General features: G+C 43.0%; 1 protein-coding gene across 1 annotated transcript in view; it reads left to right on the top strand.

Annotated features, from left to right (window-relative positions):
- The window catches only part of TEX10 (testis expressed 10), a 178,645-nt gene that overhangs the window by 88,864 nt on the left and 61,991 nt on the right, over positions 1-27,790 (top strand). Inside the window, exons 7-8 of the mRNA XM_068236496.1 lie at positions 9,215-9,390; positions 16,466-16,643. Coding sequence (XP_068092597.1) covers positions 9,215-9,390; positions 16,466-16,643 — 354 coding nt within the window. The remainder of the gene's footprint in view (positions 1-9,214; positions 9,391-16,465; positions 16,644-27,790) is intronic.

The raw sequence follows: 27,790 nt of genomic DNA, 5'->3' as shown, positions 1-27,790 counted from the left end.
AAAAGACATTCGTCCATCAAGTCCAACCAGAAAATAAATAAGTAAATAAAACACCTTCCTGAACCTGCACATATCCCATTTCATCTAGAGGAAGGCTAAAAACCTTACAAGGCCTGGGCCAATTAGCCTTAAAAGGGAAAAATTCCTTCCTGTCTCCAGATGGCAGTCAGATAAATCCCTGGATCAACTCTTCTGGGAATTACCTAATAATTATAGCTGTGGATGCCCTTCAATGCAAGGGAAGCATCCAAGCCCTCTTGAAAGTGGACCTGAACTCAGAACGTCCTCTCTGCTCTAAAAGATATGCAACAGCATGATAACCTTTAAACAAAAACATTTCTTTCTAACACCTGATACAAAGTCTAAAATAAAGCTGCACTGTTTCTACTTCCTGATTCATGGAAGCAGACATATTGTTAACCTCCAGTGCTTTCAAATGACCTTTTCTGCCATAGGCAGTCATGTGACACAGGGGAGAGATCAGAATATAACTTGTGATTAGACACAAATGAGGGGGAATTAAACATGCTAAACTCTCTAAATACATACAGGGGCATCCCTCTATGTATTTATTCAGGCATGTGAAAGAGTTCAGGTTCACTTTAAAGGGTCACTTAAGGCTAAAAAAAAAAGTTTTAATTCACCTGGGGCTTCTACCAACCCCCTGCAGCCCTCCCGTGCCCACGCAGTCTCGCTTGGATCCTCCTGTCCCTGCCGGCAGCTACTTCTGGTTTCAGCGACAGGCCTGGGAATGCGAGTAATACTTCTCGTTCCTGGCCGCAATACTGCTATTGCGGCAAGGAACGCAAAGAATCACTCGCGTTTCCAGGCCTGTAGGGTCGTCGCCGAAACCGGAAGTAGCTGCCGACGGGGACCGGAGGATCCGAGCGAGATTGTGTGGGCACGGGACAGCTGCAGGGGGCTGGTAGAAGCCCCAAGTGAGTAAAACTTTTTTTTTTTCATTCTTGTGTCCCTTTAAATGCAAATGTAGAGTTTGTCATAACTACTTCCTGAGGTAGGATGTTCCAGATTTTAACCACTCTCACTGTGATGGACCCCTTGCTAAATAGATGGCAAAAATCATGTTCCCAAAAACCTCATCTGCCAAGCTTTTGTATTGCCCTCTGATGTATTTATACTTGTTAATCAGGTCACCTCTGTCACCTTTTTTCCAAGCTAAAAAAAAGTCCAACTTTTCTTGGTAAGTCTTCCCTTCGTCTGATTAATTTAGCTGCCTGTCTTTGTACCCGTTCCAGAAGGTCAATGTTCTTTGTATAGTGTGGTGCCCAAAACTGTATTCCATACTTCAAATGTGGTCTAACAAGTGATTTATACAGAGGGAGTAGTATACTGCCGTGTTTCCCCTAAAGTAAGACATCCCCAGAGAATAAAACCTAGCAGGAATTTCAAGAATGCTTGAAATGTAAGACATCCTCCAAATTTAATCCCAAGCTAGGCAGCAGCCCACATGACACCAGCAAGTCGCGCTCAATACAAAGCCTGGATACAGGAGAGCAGCAATATAATGTGAGTTCTACACAGTCCTATATATGTGTCAGGCAATTTGTGTTTTTGTTGGAGCCAGCCCTCCTGATCTGTTGTGTGATAAGCATCAGCAGCACTTCACCTTTTCCCAGGACACACACACACACGCGCACACACACACACACACCTACACACACACACACCTACACACACACACACACACCTTATCCTATGCTGGGGGAGCCTGAGGGCTCGTTTCCACTATCGCGGTTTCCGCCGCGATTCCGCAGAGTTTCCCCACACATGAATCGCACGGGGAAACTCTGCCATAGGGGATAACGGCGCCGCGGCCGAATCGCTTGCAGGAGCGATTCGGCCGGAACCCCCCGCAGAATTCGCGGCGGAGGCTGTGAATTCCATAGCCGTGCATGGCACGGCTCATGGGATTCGCCTGCAATCTCGCCCACCCGCTCAGTGCCGGCGTGCGCCTGCGAGACGCACGCCGCACGCCGCACTAGTGGAAACGAGCCCTGACAGTTCTCTGCCTGCAAGAAATAGACTCTTAATTACATGATCAGCAGAATTAATTTCTTGTAATTGAGAGCCAATATCTGAGAACCACAAGCTCTGTGTATGTTGCACATGGCATACAGTATGTACATTTTGTATAGGAAAGCTACCAGTGTTTGCCAAAAAATAAGACATCCTCTGAAAATAAGCCCTAGCACATCTTTTAGAGCAAAAATTAATATGACAGTGTCTTATTTTCGGGGAAACACTGTAGCATCTCAATATATTATTTCCTTTTTTTATGCATCCCAGAATTTTATTTGCTTTAGCTACAGCTGCTTGTTCTTACTTTTCGACAGAGCATTCTCGCTCACCCCTAGTAATTGGGATGATTAACTAGTTCTGAGTATTTCCACAAAACATACCTTTTTAGTGGGCCTTGAGGACAGGAATGGGGAACTCTGCATTACAACACATAGATGCTGTGCTTGTGTTCTAATAGCTAGATGTTGTGCTTGTGTTCTAATAGCATGGTGTTACTGAGCAAGTGCAATGCACGTAGTGTACACGAGGCAGTTTTAATCTCAAATAGGGCTGCTTAATTAGTACAGGGGTGTCAAAGGGCAAAGGGAATCTCCAGGTGGTCAGTTTAAGGCCTTTTGCACACTACATGCGATTCCAATTTTTTTTATACGATCGGATTTTTGATTTTCATTAAAAAAAAAGTACTGCATGCTGCTACTTTTTTAATCAGAATCAAAAATCGGATCGTATAAAGAAATCGGAATCGCATGTAGTGTGCAAGAGGCTTAAAATGGTATGCTAAATTACAGCCCTGGATAGGAGCATATGTGAAGAGTGCAGGCTAAAAGTGGTCAGTGAGGTGCTAAAAAGTTCGGATTGCATGAAACGTTTATGCAATTTAAGCCTGGTACACGCATCCAATTTTGATCAATATACCACTTTGATGTAGTACGAGAGTTTACCTACAAAATGGGCTCGATTCACTAAACTTCTCATAGATGACTTATTTATCACCTAAGTGATAAAAATAGCCTTTTAGCACATTTACAAGAATAATAATCACTCAAAGTAAGTTTTTCCTGATTAAAGGGAACCTAAACTGAGAAGGATATGGATTTTTCCTTTTAAAATGATACCAGTTGCCGGACTCTCCTGCTGATCCTGTTTCTCTAATACTTATAGCCACAGCCCCTCAACAAGCATGTAGATCATGTGCTCTGACTGAAGTCAGACTGGATTAGCTGCATGCTTGTTTCAGGTGTGTGATTCAGCCACTACTGATGCCATAGATCAGCAGGACTTCCAGGCAACTTCTATTGTTTAAAAGGTAACCTCCATATCCCGCTCAGTTTAGGTTCCCTTTAACTTAATATCATTATTACTTTTCTTACCTTAATTATATTCAAGTTTAGCTCTTTGGGAAATTACATAGATACAGTGAAAACAGAGGAAAACGGGTGAAAAAGCTTTGTGAAAAATATTTACAATGTGCTGACCCTCACACTACATGGAAATGGTAAAATTGGTCCATCATTTGCTAATTAAAATTGGAGGTGTGTATGCACCCTTGGAATTGGGCTAATCCCAAACAGGGGATGCATTTAACCACCCTGGCGTTCTATTAAGATCGCCAGGGCGGCTGCATGAGGGTTTTTTGTAAATAAAAAAAAAACTATTTCATGCAGCCAACTGAAAGTTGGCTGCATGAAAGCCCACTAGATGGCGCTCCGGAGGCGTTCTTCTGATCGCCTCCGGCGGCCAAAATTAACACGGAAGGCCGCAATGAGCAGCCTTCCGTGTTTGGCTTCTGTCGCCATGGCGACGAGCAGAGTGACGTCAGCCGACGTCCTGACGTCCGCCGCCTCCGATCCAGCCCTTAGCGCTGGCCGGAACTATTTGTTCCGGCTGCGCAGAGCTCAGGCGGCTGGGGGGACCCTCTTTCGCCGCTGCTCGCGGCAGATCGCCGCAGAGCGGCGGCGATCGGGCAGCACACGCGGCTGGCAAAGTGCCGGCTGCGTGTGCTGCTCTTTATTTCATCAAAATCGGCCCAGCAGGGCCTGAGCGGCAGCCATCGGCGGTGATGGACGAGCTGAGCTCGTCCATACCGCTAAGATGGTTAAAGCAGATCTGAACTCAGAACTTCCTCTCAGCTCTAAAAGATAAGCAACTGCATAATAACCTTTACAGAAAAACATTTTTGTTACAGTTTATAGAGCTCCTTAAGAGACGCTGCAGCGTGGTTACTTCCTGGTTTGCACGGAGGACAGAAAGGGTTAAACTCCTGTGATTACCTATTCGCTCTCAACAGCAGACAGCTGGGAGCTCAAATTACACAATACAATACCATAACATTTCTATAGCTCTTTTCTCCCATAGGACTCAAAGCGCTTAGGCTCTCTCAGATTCACTAGTTCATTACTTATGCTTCATACACACTTGAGATAAAAGTATTTTGAAAATGCAAGATCACAGACCAATTTTACCCCTTCCATGTAGTATGAGAGCCATACTCTACACAGTCTATTCTATGGAGCTGCACTCCCCATCAGTTAAAATCTTTGCAAGATGCTGCACACAAAGATGCCCGTACACACTCAAAAGATCATTATCTGCAAAAGATCTGTTCCTGCAAAAAATCCATTCCTGCAAAATGCATTCATAGTCTATGAGATCTGCAGATCCTCATACACACTTGGTTTAACAGTCTTCATCTGCATATCTGGCAATGATCTGAAGATCCATCCTGGTGGATCTGATGTGCAGATGATCTGCAGATGATTGTTAAACCAAGTGTGTATGAGGATCTGCAGATCTCAGACTATGAATGCTTTTTGCAGCAATGGATTTTTTGCAGGAACAGATCTTTTGCAGATAATGATCTTTTGAGTGTGTACGGGCATCTTTGTGTGCAGCATCTTGCAAAGATTTTATCTGATGGGGAGTGCAGCTCCATAGAATAGACTGTGTAGGTATGGCTCTCATACTACATGGAAGGGGGCAAAATTGGTCTGTGATCTTTCATTTTCCAAAGACTTTTATCTCAAGTGTGTATGAAGCATTACTGAAAAAGGTAATTTTAGACAGGTTGTTCTCTCTAAACACATGCAGGATGGACACAGGATGCATTTTTCTGTGTTGCCCTTCTCTCCTGTGCAAGAGTTCAGGTCCGCTTTAGCCTAATTCCAAGCCGCATGCAAATTGGAATTATTAGGAACATCTGTAATGCAGACAGGCCCACTTAAACCCATTAGACTCTTGGCAGGCACTTAACATTACCTTGATAAATCCAGATTTGTGCACATCTGAGGCCAATTAAACACAAAGGCCACAAGGTAGCAACATTAAGCACATGGGAAAAAATGGATTAAAGGACAACTGAAGCGAGAGGGATATGGAGGCTGCCATATTTATTTCCTTTTAAGTAGTACCAGTTGCCTGGCTGTCCTGCTGATCATCTGCCTCTAATACTTTTAGCCAGAGAACCTGAACAAGCATGCAGCATATCAGGTGTTTCTGACATTGTCAGATCTGACAAGATTAGCTGCATGCTTGTTTCTGGTGTTATTCAGACACTACTGCAGCCAAATAGACTTGCAGGGCAACTAGTATTGTTTAAAAGGAAATAAGGTACTTATCCGTTAGCCGGGCGCATCCGGCAGGTGGCGCTAATTACTATTCCCCCTCCAGGTCGACATGGATAGTAGGGAAAGATGCAACTCTGGTGGAGTTTTGTCGCCACCTGCCGGATGCGCCCGGCTAACGGATAAGTACCGGAAATAAATATGGCAGCCTCCGTATACCTCTTTCTTCAGTTCAACCTTTAAAAAGCAACCTTACAGGAAGCATCAGACAATCTATGCTACCCCAGATCTATTTACCCGGGGCTTCTTCCGGCCCCTTGCAGCTGACCTGTTCCTCGTCGCAACTCTGCTCCCAGCCACTGGCCTGGGGTCACCGCCGGTGCAAGCGCCGTTGTCACTTGCGCGTGGGTTGGCGTGTTCTGCGCAGTAGCGGACGACCTTGTGAGGTCAGCCTCTGCACCGGCGGGGACCCCGGGCTGGCGGCTGGGAGCGAAGCTGCGACGAGGGACATGTCACCTGGAGGAAGCCCTGAGTAAGTAGATATGGGGGTAGCATAGATTGCCTGACTCTTCCTTTAAAGAAAACCTGAGAAGACAACAGGTAAAGCTTTGATACTTACCCGGGGCTTCCTCCAGCCCCATAAGCACCACTGAGTCCCTCGCCGTCTTCCCGAGTGCCTACGTTCTCCTGCTCGTGGATCTGGTAACTGGCTTAGCCGTGCCAGTCAGGCGCTTATGCGCATGCATGGAGGGGCCATGCATGTGCAGAAAAGACCGACTAGCGCAACTGAGCCATATTACTGGGATGGCTAGCAGGAGAACAGAGACACTCAGGACGATGAGGGACTCAGCTGTGCTTATGGGGCTGGAGGAAGCACTGGGTAAGTATCAAATCTTTTCCTTTTGTCCTCTCAGGTTCACCTTAAAAGACAACTGAAGTGAGAATATGGAGGCTGCCTTATTTATTTCCTTTTGTACGATACCAGTTGCCTGGCAGCTTTACTGATCTATTTGGATGCAGTAGTGTTTGAATCAAACACCTGATTTGCTGCAAGCTTGTTCAGGGTCTATGGCTAAAAGGATTAGAGAGGGATCAGCAGGACAGCAACAGCCTCCAAATTCTTTTTGGCCTTCAGTTGTCCTTTAAATGAAATTGAAAGTAGCCATTTACTTACTTGGGGCTTCTTCTAGCCATCTGAAGTCCTCTTGGTCCCTCGCTGTCAGTCTACTCCTTTCCTCCACTGTCTCCCTTTAAAAGCTACATGTGCACCTCCTCCATCGTGCTCCCAGGGCGGTGCCGTGCATTGGCCGCCGGCTAGCTAAGTTGTGCAGCTTATAAAGGGGGACGCTGAGGGAATAGAGCAGAGCGGAATGACCGTGAGGGACCAGGAGGACTTCAGGGGGCTGGAAGAAGCCCCAAGTAAGTAAACGGCTACTTAAAATTTCATTTAACATTCCCTTTAATTTTTTTTTTTTTTATTAAGAGACTAAACCTCAATAGATGAACTAAAGTGCATGTGCACATGTATCTCAGCATTACACACCCAGGCTGCAGACATATGAATTGGCCGCCGGGAGACTTGGGTGCAGGATACAGTCGGTATATGGCTTATCCTTCTACTGCACAAGTCCCGGCGGCTTTAATTACTATCCCCCCTCTAGGCCCACGTGGATAGTGAGGAATTATTATTCCCATTACGGTCTATGGCAACGCCGGCTGCACCCGAATCTCCTGCTCTGTAATTACAGCACTTGCTTAGGCTGTCCTCTATAGAGACCAGATATCCATTATTTTTATATGTATCCCAGTCCACATGAAGAGACTATCCCCGTTATGACCTATGGGGCCATATGCAATTCATTTTTTTCTCCTGAGTTTTCTCCTAAGAGATAATTTTTCATCTTCGATTTAAAATAACTTTTTTGCACTTGTCAATAAATAAGGTACCAAAACATAGGTGAAAAAGTATTATTATTATTTTGAGTATTTTGTTTGCTAACTGGTGGTTTAAAAAGGCATTTTATTTACAAGTTGTGAAAATATCACTTAGGAGAAAACTTAGGTGAAAAAGTGAATTGGATACGGGTCATAGTGTCATTTGGTGGAGTGCAAATGTGGACCTAGAGAGGGAGGACTGCAGATTGTAAATGCAAGATAACTTCCTACTATCCTCAAATAACATTTTAACCCTCACTAATTAGTACAAAAAACATTTCTGATACAATAAATCTAAAGTGCCAGTGAAAAACCCTAAGCCCAAACTGAGAGCGATGTTCACTTAAAGAGACACTGAAGCGAAAAAAAAATTATGATATTATGATTTGTATATGTATTACAGCTAAGAAATAAAACATTAAGATCAGATACATCAGTCTAATTGTTTCCAGTACAGGAAGAGTTGAGAAACTCCAGTTGTTATCTCTATGCAAACAAGCCATTAAGCTCTCCTATTAAGTGAGTGGTGGAGAGGGCTGTTATCTGACTTTTATTATCTCAACTGTAAGTGAACTGTTTACTTTTTCTCTGCTAGAGGAGAGGTCATTACTTCACAGACTGCTCTGAAAGAATCATTTTGAATGCTGAGTGTTATGTAATCTGCACATATTATAGAATAATGCAATGTTAGAAAAAACACTATATACCTGAAAATAAAAGTATGAGAATATTTTCTTTGCTGCTAATCTTCTAGTAATTATTCATAGTACACAACCAATTCATTATATCATATATTTTTTTTTCGCTTCAGTGTCTCTTTAAAGGAAACCAGATGCAATTTTTTTTTTTTCGCTTCAGTGTCTCTTTAAAGGAAACCAGATGCAAATTTTTTTTTTTTTTTTTTTTTTTTTTTTTTTTTTTTTTTTATACATACCTGGGTCTTCCTCCAGCCCCATACGCACGGATTGCTCCTACAATGCTGTCTGCAGCTACGGTATTGGGTCTCGTTAGTTCTGCCAGTTTGCGCAAGAGAAGTGCGCCCACTTGGGCAGACTGGCCACGTCTGGCAGAACTAACGGGACCTGATACCCGAGCTGCAGACAGCGGATGACGGCAGTGTAGGAGCGATCCATGCGGATGGGGTTGGAGGAAGCCCCAGGTATGTATACATTTTTTTTTTTTATCTCTGGTACACTTTAACCTCATTGTGCAGGGAAATTAAGGGGAATTATTTTGCACAATCTTCACAAACTTCTGAACTGGGTTGATGGGCAATAGACTACACCTCTGCATCAATGTGCACAACACGCTCAGTTGGTTAACAGCAAGCATACATTTAGAAGAAGTGCGTGTTAGTGTGTGCAACGGGTATTGTCGTTATGTAAAATAATGTTAGCAATATTGGCTCAAAGTCTTTGCTTTGAGAATATGTGTGCCGCTATTGCTGCGACTTCACCTATAACTATGCCCGACACCAACCTCTAACTTGCCACCTACCAATTACCCTCCTATAACTTTACCTAACGTTAGCGTACATGAAAGTAATATATTGAGGACAAAATCCAATTTAAGTTGTGTGTCTATTTTAATTCATGGTAATATGATTTTTATTCTATGCGCATATCTTTAATCTGAATAGATCTCATGAAAACACATAATTTGTATGGGCCTTATTACAGGAGTCGAAGTAAAGTTTTATCTCGATGGCTTGCCAGCTTGCCAATACAGCTTGTTCACCTGGGTCACAGAAACCATCAGCTTTCCTCTCTTATGATTGATACAATTTATACTGCTGCAGCTCGGTCAAATAAGGATCTGATTCAAAACCTTCAGGCCGCTGCCTGTCAGATTTACAGTAAGTATGCTTTCATTGTAGTTTGTTTAAATGAATGTGGCCTCAGATAAACAAAGAATAGCCTGATGGCTTTTCCCATTATACAGTATTTATTAGATGATGCACTACACAGACATATGAACAAAATGGGTGTGTACTGAGGCTGTTAAAGGAGTTCTTTCGCGAAAAAAGTAGGCAGTTAAAAAATGTGACAGATGACAGGTTTTGGGCCAGTCCATCTTTTTAAGGGGGATTCTCACGGCTTTCTTTGTTTTCAACAGCATTTCCTGAACAACAGTTGCAAAATTTAACTGACATAATAGTGTGCAAGTGATTAGGGAGGCTGGCTGGTATCTTGCTATTTTGGCAGTTAAACTGCTGTTCAGGAAATGCTGTTGAAAACAAAGAAAGCCCTGAGAATCCCCCTTAAAAAGATGGATTGGCCCAAAACCTGTCATCTGTCACATTTTTTAACTGCCTACTTTTTACGCGAAATAACCCCTTTAAGTAGTTTTTCAACTGCCTGAACTGCATATTTTGTCAGACCTTGCCCCATTTATTACTTCCTTGAAATAGTTTGAGCTCTGTCAAGTTTTTTTTTTTTTTTTTTTTATGCCCCTTAAACAGCAGCAAGAAAAAGTATGTAAACCCTTTGGAATTATATGGATTTCTGCACAAATTGGTCCTAAAATGTGATCTGATTTTCATCTAAGTCACAATAGACAATCACTTTCTGCTTAAACTAATACCACGCAAATAATCAACTTTCTCCATGTTTTTATTGAACACACCATGTTAACAATCACAGTGCAGGTGGAAAAAGTATGTGAATCCTTGGATTTAATAATTGGTTGAACCTCCTTTGGCAGCAATAGCTTTAACCAAACTTTTCCTGTAGTTGCAGATCAGACGTGCACAACGGTCAGGAGTAAATCTTGACCATTCCTCTTTACAGAACTGATTCAGTTCAGCAACATTCTTGGGATGTCTGGTGTAAATCGCTTTCTTGAGGTCATGCCATCGCATCTCAATCGGGTTGAGGTCAGGACTTTGACTGGGCCGCTCCAGAAGACGTATTTTCTTCTGTTTAAGCCATTCTGTTGTTGATTTACTTCTATGCTTTGGGTTGTTGTCCTGTTACAACTCTCATCTTCTGCTGAGCTTTAGCTGCTGGACAGATGGCCTTAAGTTCTGCTAAATGTTTGGAATTCATTTTTCTTTCGATGATAGCAATCCGTCCATGCCCTGATGCAGCAAAGCAGCCTCAAACCATTCTGCCCCACCACCATGCTTCACAGTTGGGATGAGGTTTTGATGTTAGTGTGCTGTGCCTCTTTTCCTCCACACACAGTGTTGTTTGTTTCTTCCCAACAACTCAACTTTGGTTTCATCTGTCCACAGACTATTTTGCCAGTACGGCTGTGGAACATTCAGGTGCTCTTTTGCAAACTTTAAACGTGCAGCAATGTATTTTTTTGGACAGCAGCGGTTTCCTCCATATGGTATCCTCCCATGAACTCCATTCTTGTTTAGTGTTTTATGTATCGTAGATTTGCTAATATGGATGTTAGCATATGCCAGAGACTTTTGTCAGTCTTTAGATGACCTCTAGGATTCTTCTTCACCTGATTGAGCATTCTGTACTGTGCTCTTGCAGTAATCTTTACAGGACGGCCACTACTTAGGGAGAGTAGCAGCAGCGCTGAACATTCTCCATTGATAGACAATTTGTCTTACCATGGACTGATGAACTGCAAGGCTTTTGTAGATACTTTTATAACCCTTTCCAGCTTCATGCAAGTCAACAATTCTTAAACATAGGTCTTCTGAGAGCTCTTTTGTGCAAGGCATCATTCACATCAGGCAATGCTTCTTAGGGAAAGCAAACACAAAACTAGTGTGTGTTTTTTATAGAGCAGGGCAGCTGTAACCAACACCTCCAAACTCATCTCATTGGCCTCAATTCACTAAGATCATGCTAGAGATAATACGGCAAGAGAAAACTTACCTCCACACAGTGAGAGAGTTATTTTATCTCTTCATTCCTTAAGTTACCTCCTCTGTAGTTAATTTACCTCCTCTGTAGTTATTTTCACACGCAGTTAATTAACAGTCTGTCTAACTCTGGAGTTATTTTAAGGATTGAAGAGTTAACTTAAAGACAGAAGTTAACTTTAGGTTTGCCTGAAGTATAATGTTCCCTGAATACTACATGCCTTATCACCATGGTAACAACTCTAGAAACGTTATTAAAGACAGGAGATAAGCTTAGTGAATTGAGGCCATTGATTGGACTCCAGCTGGCTGACACCTTACTCCAATTAGCTCTTGGAGATGTCATCAGTCTAGGAGTTCACATACTTTATCCACCTGCACTGTGAATGTTTACCATAGCTCCCAACTGTCCCTCTTTCGAAAGGAACAGTCCCTCTTTGGGAGCCCTGTCCCCCTGTCCCTCTTTCCTCCTCATTTGTCCCTCTTTCAGGACTTTGTCCCTCTTTCTATGTAAATATATATATTTGTCTACTAAAAAATGTGTTTGATTGACTCTAAACTTAATTCCCATCCTTTAAATTGATATATCACTAATTTTAAAATCTTTATGTGAAAGAAAATGAACCAGGATAGAAAGGACCATTGTGGTTTGAATTCTAAAACGACATTGTTTTCTTATGAAGTCTTTATGGTATGCGTGACTAGGGGTGTGACGGGGCTTGATCAGGGGTGTGGCAGGGGCGTGGCTTAAGTGTCCCTCTTTCTCATCTCAAAAAGTTGGGAGGTATGATTTACATGGTGTGTTCAATAAAAACATGGAAACATTTAATTATTTGTGTAGTATTCGTTTAAGCAGACTGTGATTGTCTATTTTTGTGACTTAGATGAAGTTCAGATCAAATTTTATGACCAATTTGTGCAGAAAGCCATATAATTCCACAGGGTTCACATACTTTTTCATGCTGCTGTATTTTCCTAATGGTTCTTGGTCAACATAAGCTATTCGGGTATTTTGTAGTACTTGTCCAAGCCCCATCCGATAGAGCCATAGCAATCCATGCCATGCACTGATGAGGAGCAAAAAAACTCAAACAGATGCCTGCATGTTGGATTGGTGTGGCTCTGTTAAATGTACACCAATATTTCTGGATGTGTGCTTGATTTTAGGGGCATAAATAAATGATTTGCATATTCGTCAGTGAAGCATGATAAGAGCTCTTTCTTGCTCAATTAAAGCTGAATTATAGCATATGCTTTCTCTTTTTTAAGGCAAATTAAAAATGAGTTTAACTTACCTGGGGCTTCTTGCAGCCCCCTAGTCATCCTGTGCCTACCACATTGGTCTGTGTCCCTCCGGCAAGCAGCAGTGAACCCTGCAAAGCTTGCCGGCCACACCCCTCCTCACTGTGGTCCCATGGCCTGAAGCAATCTGCGCATGCACAGTATGTGAAAATTGCTACTGCACATGCGCAGAGCGCTCCCGGACAGCTTTGCAGGGTTGCTGCTGCTTGCTGGTGGGAGTCGGACCGAAGTTGTGAGCACAACATGACTTCATTGGGCTGCAAGAAGCCCCAGGTAAGTTAAACTCATTTTTATTTCGCCTTAAGTAACCCTTTAACTAGCTTATGACCGGCGGCAACCCGGGGACCGCTCAATGCCAATTGGCGTGAAGTCCTGGGGCAGGGTTTTGCAGGAGATCGCGCGCCAATGCTCCACTCCGTCATCGGTCTCCCTGCGATCTACGGCATCGCTATACTGACTATACTGAGGACAGCTGTGTGACACGGCTGTCCCCCTGAGAGACACAAAAGTGATCAGCTGTCATAGGCTGATGCCTATGACAGCTGATCTCTGTGATTGGCTGGCAGAGGGAGGGATATAAAAATAATTTTAAAAAAAGGCAAATTTATGAAAAACAAACAAGTAAATAAAAAAACATTGTAGGAGTGATCAGAGCCCACCAATAGGGATGGCCCTGCCTAGGATAACTCACTGAGAAGCATGTGCTCAGTCTCATCAGCTGACAGATTTTTAAGGCTCTGATTTGCTGGTCATGATCTCGTGCTAAACCAGGAAGTCATCACAGCAAATCAGAACCTTAAGGCTGGTTTCACAGTGGGACGTTACAGGCGCACGTTAGAGCAGCCTGTAACGCAGCCCACCGCACAGTAATGAAAAATCAATGGGCTGTTCACAGTGCGGACGTTGCGTTACATTGTAACGCTGCGTCACAAGGCAACGTACTGCATGCAGTACTTTAGACGCGGCTGAGCCGCGTTAGACTGCTTGCACATGCTCACTAATGTTGAGGAGGAGCGGAGAGCGGCCAGGCACATGGCTAATTAATATGCACTGCACGTTATGACGTGCAGTGTTTACTTCCTGGAGCAGCCGCTCTGTGCGGTGATTGGCCGGCGGGACCACGTGATGCCGCATGCGCACAAGAGTGCGCATCACGGCATCACTGACGCCAGAGTGAGCTGCACAACGCGGCTCACTCTGACGTCCAGATCCAGCACCACCAGGCGTTGAGTTAGGGGGACGTTATGCGACCTTAACGCCCCCTCTAACGCAACGTCCTGGTGTGAAATTAGCCTAAAAATCTATCAGCTGATCAAACTGATCACATGCTTCCCTATGAGTTCTCCTAGGCAGGGCCATCCCTACCCACCAACAGAAAGCTCTGTTGGTGGACTGAAAGGGAGGGGGGAGCGCTTGTGTTCTAGGTTGAACGTCCTTGCAGTGAGGCCTTTAAGCTGCAGTGGCCTAATTTGTAAAAAAAAAATAGCCTGGTCACAAGAGGGGGTAAAGTCTGTGGTCCTTAAAGCGGAATATAACCCTGCATTTCAACTTTGCTCTAAAACATTATTTACAGTATATTATATGCAACCAGCATATTTTTTTTTTTACTAGACCAGCATTGGAAGGGTTACACAGGGCTTTAAAGTTCCTTGAGATTTCTGCAGACGCATCCGAAACTGAAAAAGATACATTTTGTTTACATAAATGTATCTAAGTGTTGAATGTGACTCATCTCTCTCACTGAGAAGGAGCTTGGAGGACTGCCAAAGAGTGTGTAACTGTTTATCAATAGATACATAGAATGTAACAATCTGAACTTCTGCATCTCTCTCCACAGAACTTGAAACGTCTGTGTTTAACCCTTCCAATGCTGGTCTAGTAAAAAAAAAAATGCTTTTTGCATATAATATGCTGTAAATAATGTTTTAGAGCAAAGTTGAAATGCAGGGTTATATTCCGCTTGTGGTTAAGAAAGTGGTTAAGAAAGCAAAATTATAATTGGCATAGCTTATTTAGTAAGAGGGCTTTTCAGACTGCTTAAGCCCTTAAAGAGACTCTGAAGCGAGTCTAAATTCACTTTTTTAACATGCAGTCATGTTAAGAACTATAACCCCTGCTAAACCACCGCTATCCTGCGGAAAAACGAGGGGCTTATACCCCCCAAATCCTCTCTCCTAACTCTAGTGAGCGCTTCCTGCTTGAGGCAGAGCTTATGGCTGTAGCTCTGCCTCTTAGCGCATCAATCCCGGCTGATCGCCGCCTCTCCCCGCCCCTCTCAATCTTCCTTCACAGAGAGGGGCAGGGAGAGGCGGAGATCCGTGCGGCGATTGACGCGCATGGAGGCAGAGCTACAGCTGAAAGCTCTACCTCCATGAGCAACAAAATCCACGAGCAAGAAAGTCATGGATTTTTTGGGGGGGTATAAACCCCTCGTTTTTCTGCGGGATAGCGGCAGTTTAGCAGGGGTTATAGTTCTTAACATGACTGCATGTTAAAAAAGTGAATTTAGACTCGCTTCAGAGTCTCTAATACTCTCTTTGTGGCTCTGGGTCACCATGAGCTATCTGGGTATTCTGTGAGAAGGAGATGATTTGATGTAAATTCAGTCAAGTCTGTCGATTAACCATTTAATTTCAAGTGCTTGTTCTGAGTTTCTTATGAAATGGAGGCTTTACAGGTGCAGGTAATGGTGGGGGGTAACTCGCCCTCGTTGCTGCCTCTGGTTGTGATGTTCCATGTCACATTGAATTCATTGCATTCTTATTAAGCAATGTATGCTCCTTTTAAAAATTAAGAAATGGGGTGCATTTTATAATTCCAAAAAAAGGAATTCAAACTAATTTAGGTAATTTAGGTTTAGGGGAGTGTCAGAATAAGTTCTTTATTTAGCCTTCATAAGTTGCTATTTTTTTTTAGAATTTGTAGTACTTTTGGTTTCATGTTAAAAGCTAATCTCGACTCCCCCATTGTGTTATTTATAGTTTACTCCTATAGCTTAAGTATGCTCTCTCCCCACAGGCGAATATGCTGGTTGTATAACCCGCTTAACACGTGTGGTCGATACTTGGGTTGGATCCACAGTGGGCATTGCATTTCATTCCCTTTCACAACAGGGACACAACGAGAAAGCAATGCTGCACGTTATCCGCATGTTGCGTGGCATACAGTAAAGTATACAGTTAATGAAACGCATGCTTCACTGTACAGTTAATGCCAGCGTTGTATAGTAAACACCCTGCATACAGGGCACTGGAATACTGCACTCCGTCACACTGCACAGCAATGGCCGCGTTGTGAACGTCCCATTGCTTTTGCATTGCAGTGCGACTTTGTGCGTGACGTTGCGGCCGTTAGACCCACTGCAAGTCTCAACTGTGAATGTGGCCTTACAGTTGTCTTTTACAGAGGGCATGGATTAGATTAGGAGATGTTTGGAATGCAATGAATTTAAAGGTGCACACTAATGGTCCAATCTTTTTTTGTCCACACTTACCATTTCTATGTAATATGTATATTATTCACTCAGTTTACCATTCTACTACATTGATACATCCACTACATAGATGTGGTAAGATAGTACAAAAAAAGATTGGATCATTAGTGGCTACCATAATTGTGTTCAGTTGCAGCTTCCAGGTTTTAGCTGAGAAGTTTTTTTGTTTGTTTTTTTTTTTCATTTTTTTTCTGTCCCTGATTGGTTGAGTTGTACACACACTCACTTTATTTTTCTATTTTAACTTTGTAGTAGTTTACATTTTTTTGTTACAGTTCTGCTATAATCCTTTTTTCCCCCTGCCAGATTCAAATGATGGCATTCTTGTTCTTTTGCCAGAAGAATTACAGTTGAAACTGGTGCAACTTTTGTATTTTATCCCAGTTCTATCTTTTGAATTGCTGGTTTCTCTGAGTCAGTGCTGTATCTGTGAAAGGTTACCATCTAACCTTGTGTCCAAACTCATTGGAATAATGCATGCCAGGTGAGTTAAGAAGTTACAATGTGGTAAGCATATAAACTTCTAATTACTAGAATGAGATTTTAATTATAAAGACCTGTAATTTTTACCATAACAAATCCACAAGTGAAGAAATTTGAGTTGCAGTAAGGTGGTCATACATCTATAAACTTGACAGCTGGTTGACCATCCGATTCAATGATTATTAATAATTGGTTAAAATTCGGAGCCGCCAAGAACATGCCCGACCGACGATTCGATAAATTCCTTCCGAAATTCACACATGCTGGGAAATCTCAGGCAGATGCCGTGGTCGACTGGGTGCATGGCGATAATGGTGTGCGATAATCGCAAACAACAAGCACGATGGAACCCCCAGCAGCTCTCCCTCTTAAATATTTTTTGTGGCCCCAGTGTCAATGCATTTATACTTTACCTGTCACACCCTCCCACGTGAATACTGACCTATTGGATGTATAAAGTCACACACACGCAACCCAAGTGCTGTAACGTGCGCAGCGATGTGGGGTGCAAATGCGGAAGTACTGTGGTCTCTTGGGGGACAGCGTGAAAGGTAAAGTATAAATGCACAAGAGCAATGAGGCAGCATCACAAGGCTGGTTCCAAAAAGATTTAATGCTGAAATTGATTGGGAATTAGCCTGCCGTGTATGGAGAGCCAACAGACTTCTCTCTGATCAGATCTGCGAAATTGCAGACCTCCAGTCCCTCTTGTTCCTGAGAAGGGGTATATTGAAGCTAGAAAAAAGCAGATTAGAGTCTGCAGATCAAAGCACTCAATGAGTCATGTAATTATAAAAATACAAAACATTTATTAATTGTTTTGTTTGACAGCGCTCCTCTTCTATCTCCTGTTTGCCTGCAAAATCAAAATCTGGACATAGTGCATTACTGTTGTATATTTATATCACCATATATATTCCCCGTGCTGAAACGTGCGTTCACCCGTGCTCCACTCCAAGTGTGTAGGTTATCCACACCTCCCCTATAGGGTATATGCTCACCAGATATATGCTGCTTAACCACTTAACATCTCAGTCGTTTTCAGCTTATGCATCCGAGCAATGTTCACCTCCCATTCATTAGCCTATAACTTTATCACTACTTATCACAATTAACTGATCTATATCTTGTTTTTTCCGCCACCAATTCGGCTTTCTTTGGGAGGTACATTTTGCTAAGAGCCACTTTACTGTAAATGCATTTTAACAGGAAGAATAAGAAAAAAAAAGAAAAAATTCATTATTTGTCAGTTTTCGGCCATTATAGTTTTAAAATAATACATGCCTCCATAATTAAAACCCACGTATTGTTATTGCCCATTTGTCACGGTTATTTCACCATTTAAATTATGTCCCTATCACAATGTATCGCGACAATATTTTATTTGGAAATAAAAGAGCATTTTTTCCGTTTTGCATACATCACTATTTACAAGCTTATAAAAAAAAAATAGAGAGAAATATTTCATCTTTACATAGATATTTAAAAAGTTTAGACCCTTAGGTAAATATTTGTTGTTTTTTTTATAGTAATGTTTTTTTTGTTTTTTTTTATTAAACATTTTATGTGGGCATTTTTGGGAGGGTGGGATATAAAAGTGTTTTATTTGGGGAAATATTGGTGTATTGTAATGTTTTTGGGAATTTACTTGTAGTTTTACTTTTTGGCCACAAGATGGCAATCTCGATTTTTTTTACATGACGTCACTCTAAGCGTACAATGTACGCTTAGAGAGACACAGCTTCAGAAAGAGCGAAGCTTCCGAGAGAAGCTGTCGCTTTTTCAGCGGGGGAGAGGAATCAATGATCGGGCTCCATAGCCCGATAAATTGATTCCGTGGCTACCGACTCCGCGGCCGGGAGTGCTCGTGCACGCGCGCGATCGGCCGCGGGAGCGCGCGGGAGTGCGCCTGTCCTCCTTGACGTTTTTATACGTCAAGGAGGACAAAGTGGTTAAATGCCAACAAGGTTTCTATTATGAACCAGCCAATTGTCGGTTTGATTTTCAACTTCAATCGATTTTAATCCAATCCTCATAAAAATATATAAAAACAGAACATAGCATAAAACCTTTTAAAACCATCAATAACCTGCGCTCAATCAGCACTCACGCAATTCTGTTGAATGACAAGCGTGTCGAGCTCTCTGGCCCAGCGGTATTGCCCTCTCCGCGGATTCGGCGTCCCGTCCCCGCTACGGAGTATCCGCGTAACCTACGTAACCTACACACTTGGAGTGGAGCACGGGTGAACGCATGTTTCAGCACGGGGAATATATATGGTGATATAAATATACAACAGTAATGCACTATGTCCAAATTTTGATTTTGCAGGCAAACAGGAGATAGAAGAGGAGAGCTGTCATACAAAACAATTAATAACCAGACTGTGGACTTTTTGATAGCGAAGACTCTAAAGTTAATTGGTTGATGTAGATATTGAACAGTGAATAGGTTGATGTGGATACGAAATTGCAGTGGGCGCAGTTTTTCATAAACTTTACAAAACATTTATTGGTACACTTAAAGAACAAGCGACACCCATGCTAACCTAGATATAAAAAACACATATATAAGTAGATAAATACTACTTCTACTTACATAACAGATGTATTGTGCTATCCACGTAATGATTCCTGTGAATTTTATAAAGGAAAAGCAAAAAATCGTATTCTAGGCAGTGGCCATCTTGCCAAGCTAATGCTGACATCATATCCTCCCTGACTCTTTCCCCCCCCCCCCCCCCCCCCTCTTTTGCTCATTGTGTATTCATTAGCTGCCTTCCTCCCAGATTCTTTTTTTTTTTTTTTTTTTTTTTTTTTTTTTATTTACACATCCAATCACTGAGTCACCTCAGCCTTTCTTGTAAACACAAGTGATCAGCTAGGCAGGGAAATAAATGGAAGAGGAGTATATTATAGATAAAAAGAACTCCCAGCATTCAACTTTTTGGCACTGTTTGGCACTAGGGCCAGTGCTCCTAAAGTATGTGATAACTCCAAACCATAACAGCAGAAAAAGTTTTGAATCCAGCCCCATATGGTTCTTCTGAAGATCTGAGCACCTGTGTCATACTGGCTCAAGACAGGGTTTTTTCCTCAGTACAGGCCTGTACCAACACTGTGGTAGCTGTAATATGTTTTTTTATTACAAGCTTTACAACCCGGAACTTTAGCTGGCTTGGACATTTGCATACATTTCCACAGCGCATGGTATTCAGATCGGCATCTGCAGTAACCCCACAGTGCTCAAAAACATGTTTCCATAGTGGCCATCACCAGAAATAAATCGAGAAAGGTCACTTCTCCATCCAAGAAACATATAACCATTTATTAGAAGCTGAATCTACATCACATATACAATGACTTACTTCCAGGGTCCTTTTGACAGGGACCCTTAGTGTAACCATATAGTGTAACCCAGTACACATTTAACCACTTGAGGACCGTGGGCTTTACCCCCCTTAAGGACCAGGCACTTTTTTTCCATTCAGACCACTGCAGCTTTCACGGTTTATTGCTCGCTCATACAACCTACCACTTAAATGAATTTTGGCTCCTTTTCTTGTCACTAATAAAGCGTTCTTTTGGTGCTATTTGATTGCTGCTGTGAGTTTTACTTTTTATTATATTCATCAAAAAAGACATGAATTTTGGCAAAAAAAAATTTTTTTTACTTTCTGTGCTGACATTTTTCAAATAAAGTAAAATTTCTGTATACATGCAGCGCGAAAAATGTGGACAAACATGTTTTTGATAAAGAAAACCCATTCAGTGTATATTTATTGGTTTGGGTAAAAGTTATAGCGTTTACAAACTATGGTGCAAAAGTGAATTTTCCCATTTTCAAGCATCTATGACTTTTCTGACCACCTGACATGTTTCATGAGGGGCTAGAATTCCAGGATAGTATAAATACCCCCCAAATGACCCCATTTTGGAAAGAAGACATCTCAAAGTATTCACTGAGAGGCATGGTGAGTTCATAGAAGATATTAATTTTTGTCACAAGTAAGCGGAAAATGACACTTTGTGACAAAAAAAAAAAGTTTCCATTTCTTCTAACTTGCGACAAAAAAAAAAAAAATGAAATCTGCCACGGACTCACCATGCCCCTCTCTGAATACCTTGAAGTGTCTACTTTCCAAAATGGGGTCATTTGTGGGGTGTGTTTACTGTCCTTGCATTTTGGGGGGTGCTAATTTGTAAGCACCCCTGTAAAGCCTAAAGGTGCTCATTGGACTTTGGGCCCCTTAGCGCAGTTAGGGTGCAAAAAAGTGCCACACACGTATCGCCGTACTCGGGAGAAGTAGTACAATGTGTTTTGGGGTGTATTTTTACACATACCCATGCTGGGTGGGAGAAATATCTCTGTAAATGACAATTGTTTGATTTTTTTTTTTTACACACAATTGTCTATTTACAGAGAGATTTCTCCCACCCAGCATGGGTATGTGTAAAAATACACCCCAAAACACATTATACTACTTCTCCTGAGTACGGCGATGCCACATATGTGACACTTTTTTGCAGCCTAGGTGCGCTAAGGGGCCCAACGTCCTATTCACAGGTCATTTTGAGGCATTTGTTTTCTAGACTACTCCTCACGGTTAAGGCCCGGTTCACATTAGCGGTGGCTATCCGGAATAGCCGTGCCGGAGCCGCACCGCATGCTGGCCGGACGAAACGGACGCACGGCATAGCAATGTAAGTCTATGCCAGGGTTCACATGTGTCCGTTTCGTCCGGACCGGAGCCGGACCGGATCCGGACTCCGGTGTCCGTTCCAACATGCGCTATTTTTTGGTCCGGCTCCTCCGGCAGCCGTATCCGGGGCGGAGCCGGACTGCACCATCCGGCCAATGGAAACCAATGAGAACCGGAGAGCGCACAACACACTGGCAAAAAATCCGGATGTTCTACCCCACTTCCTATGCGGATTTTTGCGGCGATATTGGCTGGGGACACATGGGCAAGCATTTTGGAGTGGAGCAGCACAGCTGGATCCGGATCCGGAGATGTTGGCAGCATGTCGGAGGTGGAGGTGAGTGCTAAACAGCAGAGGGCCTGATTCCACAGGTCCCCCTTCTGCTGACCTCCCAGACCCCAACATTTTTTTTTGTTTTTATACAGTTACTCTTTAAGAATCCGGATCCGGACCGCAACCGTGTTCATACCGCACGGAAACCGTATGCAACCGGACCGGATCCGGACAGGAACCGTACGGTTCAGGTCCGATCCGGCTCCGGTGCGGTCCGGACATCCGGTGCGGTTTTTGCAAAACCGCAAGTGTGAACCGGCCCTTAGGGCCCCTAAAATGCCAGGGCAGTATAGGAACCCCACAAGTGACCCCATTTTAGAAAGAAGACACCCCAAGGTATTCCGTTAGGTGTATGGCGAGTTCATAGAAGATTTTATTTTTTGTCACAAGTTAGTGAAAAATGACACTTTGTAAAAAAAAAAAAAACAATTTCTATGAACTCGTCATACACCTAACAGAATACATTGGGGTGTCTTTTTTCTAAAATGGGGTCACTTGTGGGGTTCCTATACTGCCCTGGCATTTTACGGGCCCAAAACCGTGAGTAGTCTGGAAACCAAATGTCTCAAAATGACTGTTTAGGGGTATAAGCATCTGCAAATTTTGATGACAGGTGGTGTATGAGGGAGCGAATTTTGTGGAACCGGTCATAAGCAGGGTGGCCTTTTAGATGACAGGTTGTATTGGGCCTGATCTGATGGATAGGAGTGGTAGGGGGGTGACAGGAGGTGATTGATGGGTGTCTCAGGGGGTGGTTAGAGGGGAAAATAGATGCAATCAATGCACCGGGGAGGTGATCGGAAGGGGGTCTGAGGGGCATCTGAGGGTTTGGCCGAGTGATCAGGAGCCCACACGGGGCAAATTAGGGCCTGATCTGATGGGTAGGTGTGCTAGGGGGTGACAGGAGGTGATTGATGGGTGTCTCAAGGTGTGATTAGAGGGGGGAATAGATGCAAGCAATGCACTGGCGAGGTGATCAGGGCTGGGGTCTGAGGGCGTTCTGAGGGTGTGGGCGGGTGATTGAGTGCCCTAGGGGCAGATAGGGGTCTAATCTGATAGGTAGCAGTGACAGGGGGTGATTGATGGGTAATTAGTGGGTGTTTGGAGGAGAGAACAGATGTAAACAATGCACTTGGGAGGTGATCTGACGTCGGATCTGCGGGCGATCTATTAGTGTGGGTGGGTGATCAGATTGCCCGCAAGGGGCAGGTTAGGGGCTGATTGATGGGTGGCAGTGCCAGGGGGTGATTGATGGGTGGCAGTGACAGGGGGTGATTGATGGGTGATTGACAGGTGATCAGTGGGTTATTACAGGGAAGAACAGATGTAACTAATGCACTGGCGAATTGATAAGGAGGGGTCTGAGGGCAATCTGAGCGTGTAGGCGGGTGATTGGGTGCCCGCAAGGGGCAGATTAGGGTCTGATCTGATGGGTAACAGTGACAGGTGGTTATAGGAGGTGATTGATGGGTGATTGATGGGTAATTAGTGGGTGTTTAGGGTAGAGAACAGATGTAAACGATGCACTTGGGAGGTGATCTGATGTCGGATCTGCGGGCGATCTATTGGTGTGGGTGGGTGATCAGATTGCCCGCAAGGGGCAGGTTAGGGGCTGATTGATGGGTGGCAGTGACAGGGGGCGATTGATGGGTGATTGACAGGTGATCAGGGGGATAGATGCATACAGTACACAGGGGGGGGGGGGGGTCTGGGGAGAATCTGAGGGGTGGGGGGTGATCAGGGGGGGGGGGAAATAGCGTTGACAGATAGTGACAGGGAGTGATTGATGGGTGATTAGGGGGGGTGATTGCCGGCGGAGGATCGCGTCACGGATCACGCGATCGCTCCGCCCATGCCCCTAAAAGGACCGCCGCCTCTGTGGGTGAGCTGGTCCTTGCGGGCTCCACTTCCCGGCCGCCCCTGTGCGTTAGGCGGGCGGGAAGTGGTTAAAATCCAAAAACGATCTCATATAAGTTGCCCAGTCTCCAGTTCCTACCGGTTTCAGCCTTGCGCCGTCATCAGGGAACAGGTGCTCTGCATATTTGAACACATAGTGCAAGTTTGTCTGCATATTGGTTTATCCTTCTGCAGAGGTTACCATCAGAACATTACTATCATCATCAAGATGCAACTTTGCACTGTTCCAAGCAACTTGGTTACTGGATTGATGATGTTATCTGAACACGCGGCCTAGATTATATATATATATATATATATATATATATATATATATATATATATATATATATATATAGTGTATATATATATATATATATATATATATATATATATATATATATATATATATATATATACATATATATATATATATATATATATATATATATATATATATATATATATATATATATATATATATATATATATATATATATATATATATATATTGGCTCCTTTATCATTATTCTTGCATCAGTGGCTGGACATTGGGCACTGTGACTAAATAGACAGTGTTTCATACTGCTGTTTGTTATGAGGTTTTTTTTAATGTGTGGAGAACAATATTTTAAGTGTACCAATAAATGTTTTGTATTTTTATAGTTACATGAATCATTTAGCGCTTTGAGCTGCAGACTCTGGTCTGCTTTTTTCTAAATTTCTCTTTTTCAAACCAGTCGTGCATTAACAAATAGATACTTTATTAATTATTGGTGATTGATGTTGGCTGGAGCCCACTTTTCGTATTAAATTTGTATATTGAAGCTATCTTGTGACTCTAGGGATTTCAATTTGGCACAAAAGATAGTTTTGGGGGGGTGGGTCTTCTCCGTACCATCAAAATTTAGTGTGTAGAAGATCTGACTGCTGAGATGTTGGGCCTTTAACTTCTATTATGCAAATCAGGAAGGAGCTGCATGTGATTACACTCAAAGCTGTGCATCCAAGGCTGAACTTTAAAGTGAACCAGAGACCAAAAGGAAAAAAAAATTATACATACCCGGGGCTTCCTCCAGCCCCAACTGCCTGGATCACTCCCACGCCACTGTCCTCCGATGTCTACAGCTACGAGAACCGGGTCCCCGCACTGCCGTCAGTTGGAGCCAGTCTAGTGTAAGAGAAGTGCGCTGTTTGCGTATCTCTCCAGCAGCCGCTGGAGAGATACGTAGAGGGCGCACTTCTCCTTCGTAGACGTCAGTGACTGGACCCGGTTCTCATAGCTGCAGACATCGGAGGACAGCGGCGTGGGAGCGATCCAGGCGGATGGGGCTGGAGGAAGCCCCAGGTATGTATATAATTTTTTTTTTCCCTTTTCCCGTCTCTGGTTTCCTTTAAGCCTAGAACTAATATCACTGAGTGAGAGGGATTTCACCTTTTTCAGCTGGATTTTCATTAGCTGCAGGACTTTTTCACCTATGGGAACTGGGTTTTCTCTTACAAACCTGCCATCAGATTCACACTGGTGGTGAATTCAACGCCACCTTAAGGCCCATACACAAGTCGGATTTCCGCGAACGACGGGTCGTTTGAACGTCCCCTCGTTCCGTCGTTCGCCCGCTAAATCGGGCGTGTGTACAGGCTGTCGTTCGCTTGATAAGGGTGAGTTTGAGCGATCCGCCCGGCGGATCGCTCAAACTCGCCCTTATCAAGCGAACGACAGCCTGTACACACGCCCAATTTAGCGGGCGAACGACGGGACGTTCAAACGACCCGTCGTTCGCGGAAATCCGACGTGTGTATGGGCCTTTACAGTTCTTCTTTAAATGAAAAATAGACAAGACAAATAACATTTGTTTCGTGGGATTGCATCAACGGTCTAGCCTCTAGAACAAAATTCTGCTTTAAATGCATGTCTTAGTTGTACCATGACAGCATACTGTATGATTGGGGAGATCAAATTCCCTCTTCAAGGCAGCATATGGTTTCAAAGAATTGTTGTTTGCCATTCACTCTAAGGAACTCTGATTCAGTCATAACATTGTGTAGGGGGAATTTTTTCCCGGTTGCCTAAGTAATGCATTTAATTTTTCTCCACACTTTAAAGAGACACTGAAGCGGAAAAAAAATATATTATATAATGAATTGGTTGTGTACTATGAATAATTACTAGAAGATTAGCAGCAAAGAAAATATTCTCATATTTTTATTTTCAGGTATATAGTGTTTTTCTAACATTGCATCATTCTATAATATGTGCAGATTACACAACACTCAGCATTCAAAATGATTCTTTCAGAGCAGTCTGTGAACTAATGATCTCTCCTCTGGCAGAGAAAAAGTAAATCGTTCAGGAACAGTTGAGATAATAAAAGTCAGAAAACAGCCCTCTCAATGACTTTCAAAGTCGTAGAGCTTAATGGCTTTTTTGCATAGAGATAACAACTGGAGTTTAACTCTTCCTGTACTGGAAACAATTAGACTGATGTATCTGATCTTAATGTTTTGTTTCTTAGCTGTACTACACATACAAATCATAATATCATAATTTTTTTTTCGCTTCAGTGTCTCTTTAACCGGTCTAAGCATATTGGGTTTAACCCAATTAAATGTAATTGTCTGTAGATTGTAAGCTCGCAAGGGCAGGGCTCTCACCCTCCTGTGTCATGGAATGTTATTAATTTAATTGCTTGCACACTGTTAGACATTTATACATTTTAGTCATCATGTTAAATCAAATTGTAATCAGTGCTGTGTCTTGTATTAGTGTTCATATTTGATGTATATCATTGTCTGTATCATTATGTATCCCTTGTTTGTTTTCTTACATTGTACAGCGCCACAGAATATGTTGGCGCTTTATAAATAAAAAATAGGTTTATTTAAAAAAATATATATGTAGATATAGTTTTACTATTTGGCCACAAGATGGCCTCATTCTTTTTTTTTTTTTTTCTTCCTGTAAGCGAGCGCTCTTTTTTTCCTGCATACTCTGATCGCCAAAGGCGATCGGAGTGGGTGGGGGGATGCCGCCGCTCAGCGGCTATCATGTAGCGAGCCCTGGGCTCGCTACATGATTTAAAAAAAAATAAAATAAAAAAGTGCGGCGCTGCCTCCTTGCTGGATTTTTTAGACCGGCAAGGAGGTTAATAGATCCCCCCCCCCCCATGTACCCATATGTTCCTCAGTGATTTAAACCTCCCCCTTTTGTCTTCAGGCCCCAATATGGATAGCCAGATGTGACACCCTCCCCCCAGCAGCCTGGTTTCTGCAACCATCCTGCAGGAGGAATCTCCGCTCAGCGTTCTGCACTTGCCGCCGTGATGCCACATGTCCAGATCCTGGCTTGATGATTTCATGTAGTGGTGGCAAAAGGGGAATAATAAGAAAAAAAAATTATTTCTCAGTCTTTGGCCATTTGTAGTTTTAAAATAAAATGTGCTATTGTGGATGAAACCCACACATGTTTAAGTCTCCCTTTAGTGCTCTGCAGGTACTGTTTGAGGCGTCATTCGTGTTTATTACCTTACATTTGCCCACACGTTACAATCCACTGTATATCGGTGGTTTTAATCGAAGTGTATTCAACATCTCATTTGGCATGCAGTGACCTTGAGCTTCGCATTCAGGGCCATCTGGCTCATGTTAGTTTTACCTGCAAATGCCCATATACTTGAGCATGTTTACTATTTACTGCAAGTGGCTAGCAGCAAGTGTGAGTCCTATGGCTTCACATTGCCATGACTACTCCCATGCTGCATTATGGGCTACACACTTGCCATTTATTCCATTGATCCCGTCCCTCCCCTTGCAGTAAGCACTGTCGGCATGGGCACGCGTTGCTACAACAATGCGAGTCACATGGTGTAGGGGTGCCAAATGAATGGGAGCAGCGCTATAATGTGAAAATGGCTCTGGTCCATAAGAGGAAAACAACCTTTAGAGGGGAAGTGGTTGAAATTCTCTAGTTATAGAGCCAGTATATGCTCAGTCACTTAGTCTTGCTTCGACTCTTGTTTTTTCTTTGACTGCAACAGCCCTTCCATCATCCAGATTTGGGATTATGTAACACATAACAATAAAGGTAGCCATACATCTAGTGATTCTGATTCAATCGTCAAAGCGATCGACTTAAAGAGAACCAGAGATTAAAAAAATAACATATTTATACATACCTGGGGCTTCCTCCAGCCCCATCAGCCTGGATCGCTCCCAC

Source organism: Hyperolius riggenbachi, chromosome 5 (genome assembly GCF_040937935.1).
Source record: "Hyperolius riggenbachi isolate aHypRig1 chromosome 5, aHypRig1.pri, whole genome shotgun sequence".
Taxonomy (NCBI): Eukaryota; Metazoa; Chordata; class Amphibia; order Anura; family Hyperoliidae; genus Hyperolius; species Hyperolius riggenbachi.
Note: the sequence above shows the minus strand (reverse complement) of the source record. Positions and strands in the feature narration are given on the sequence as shown.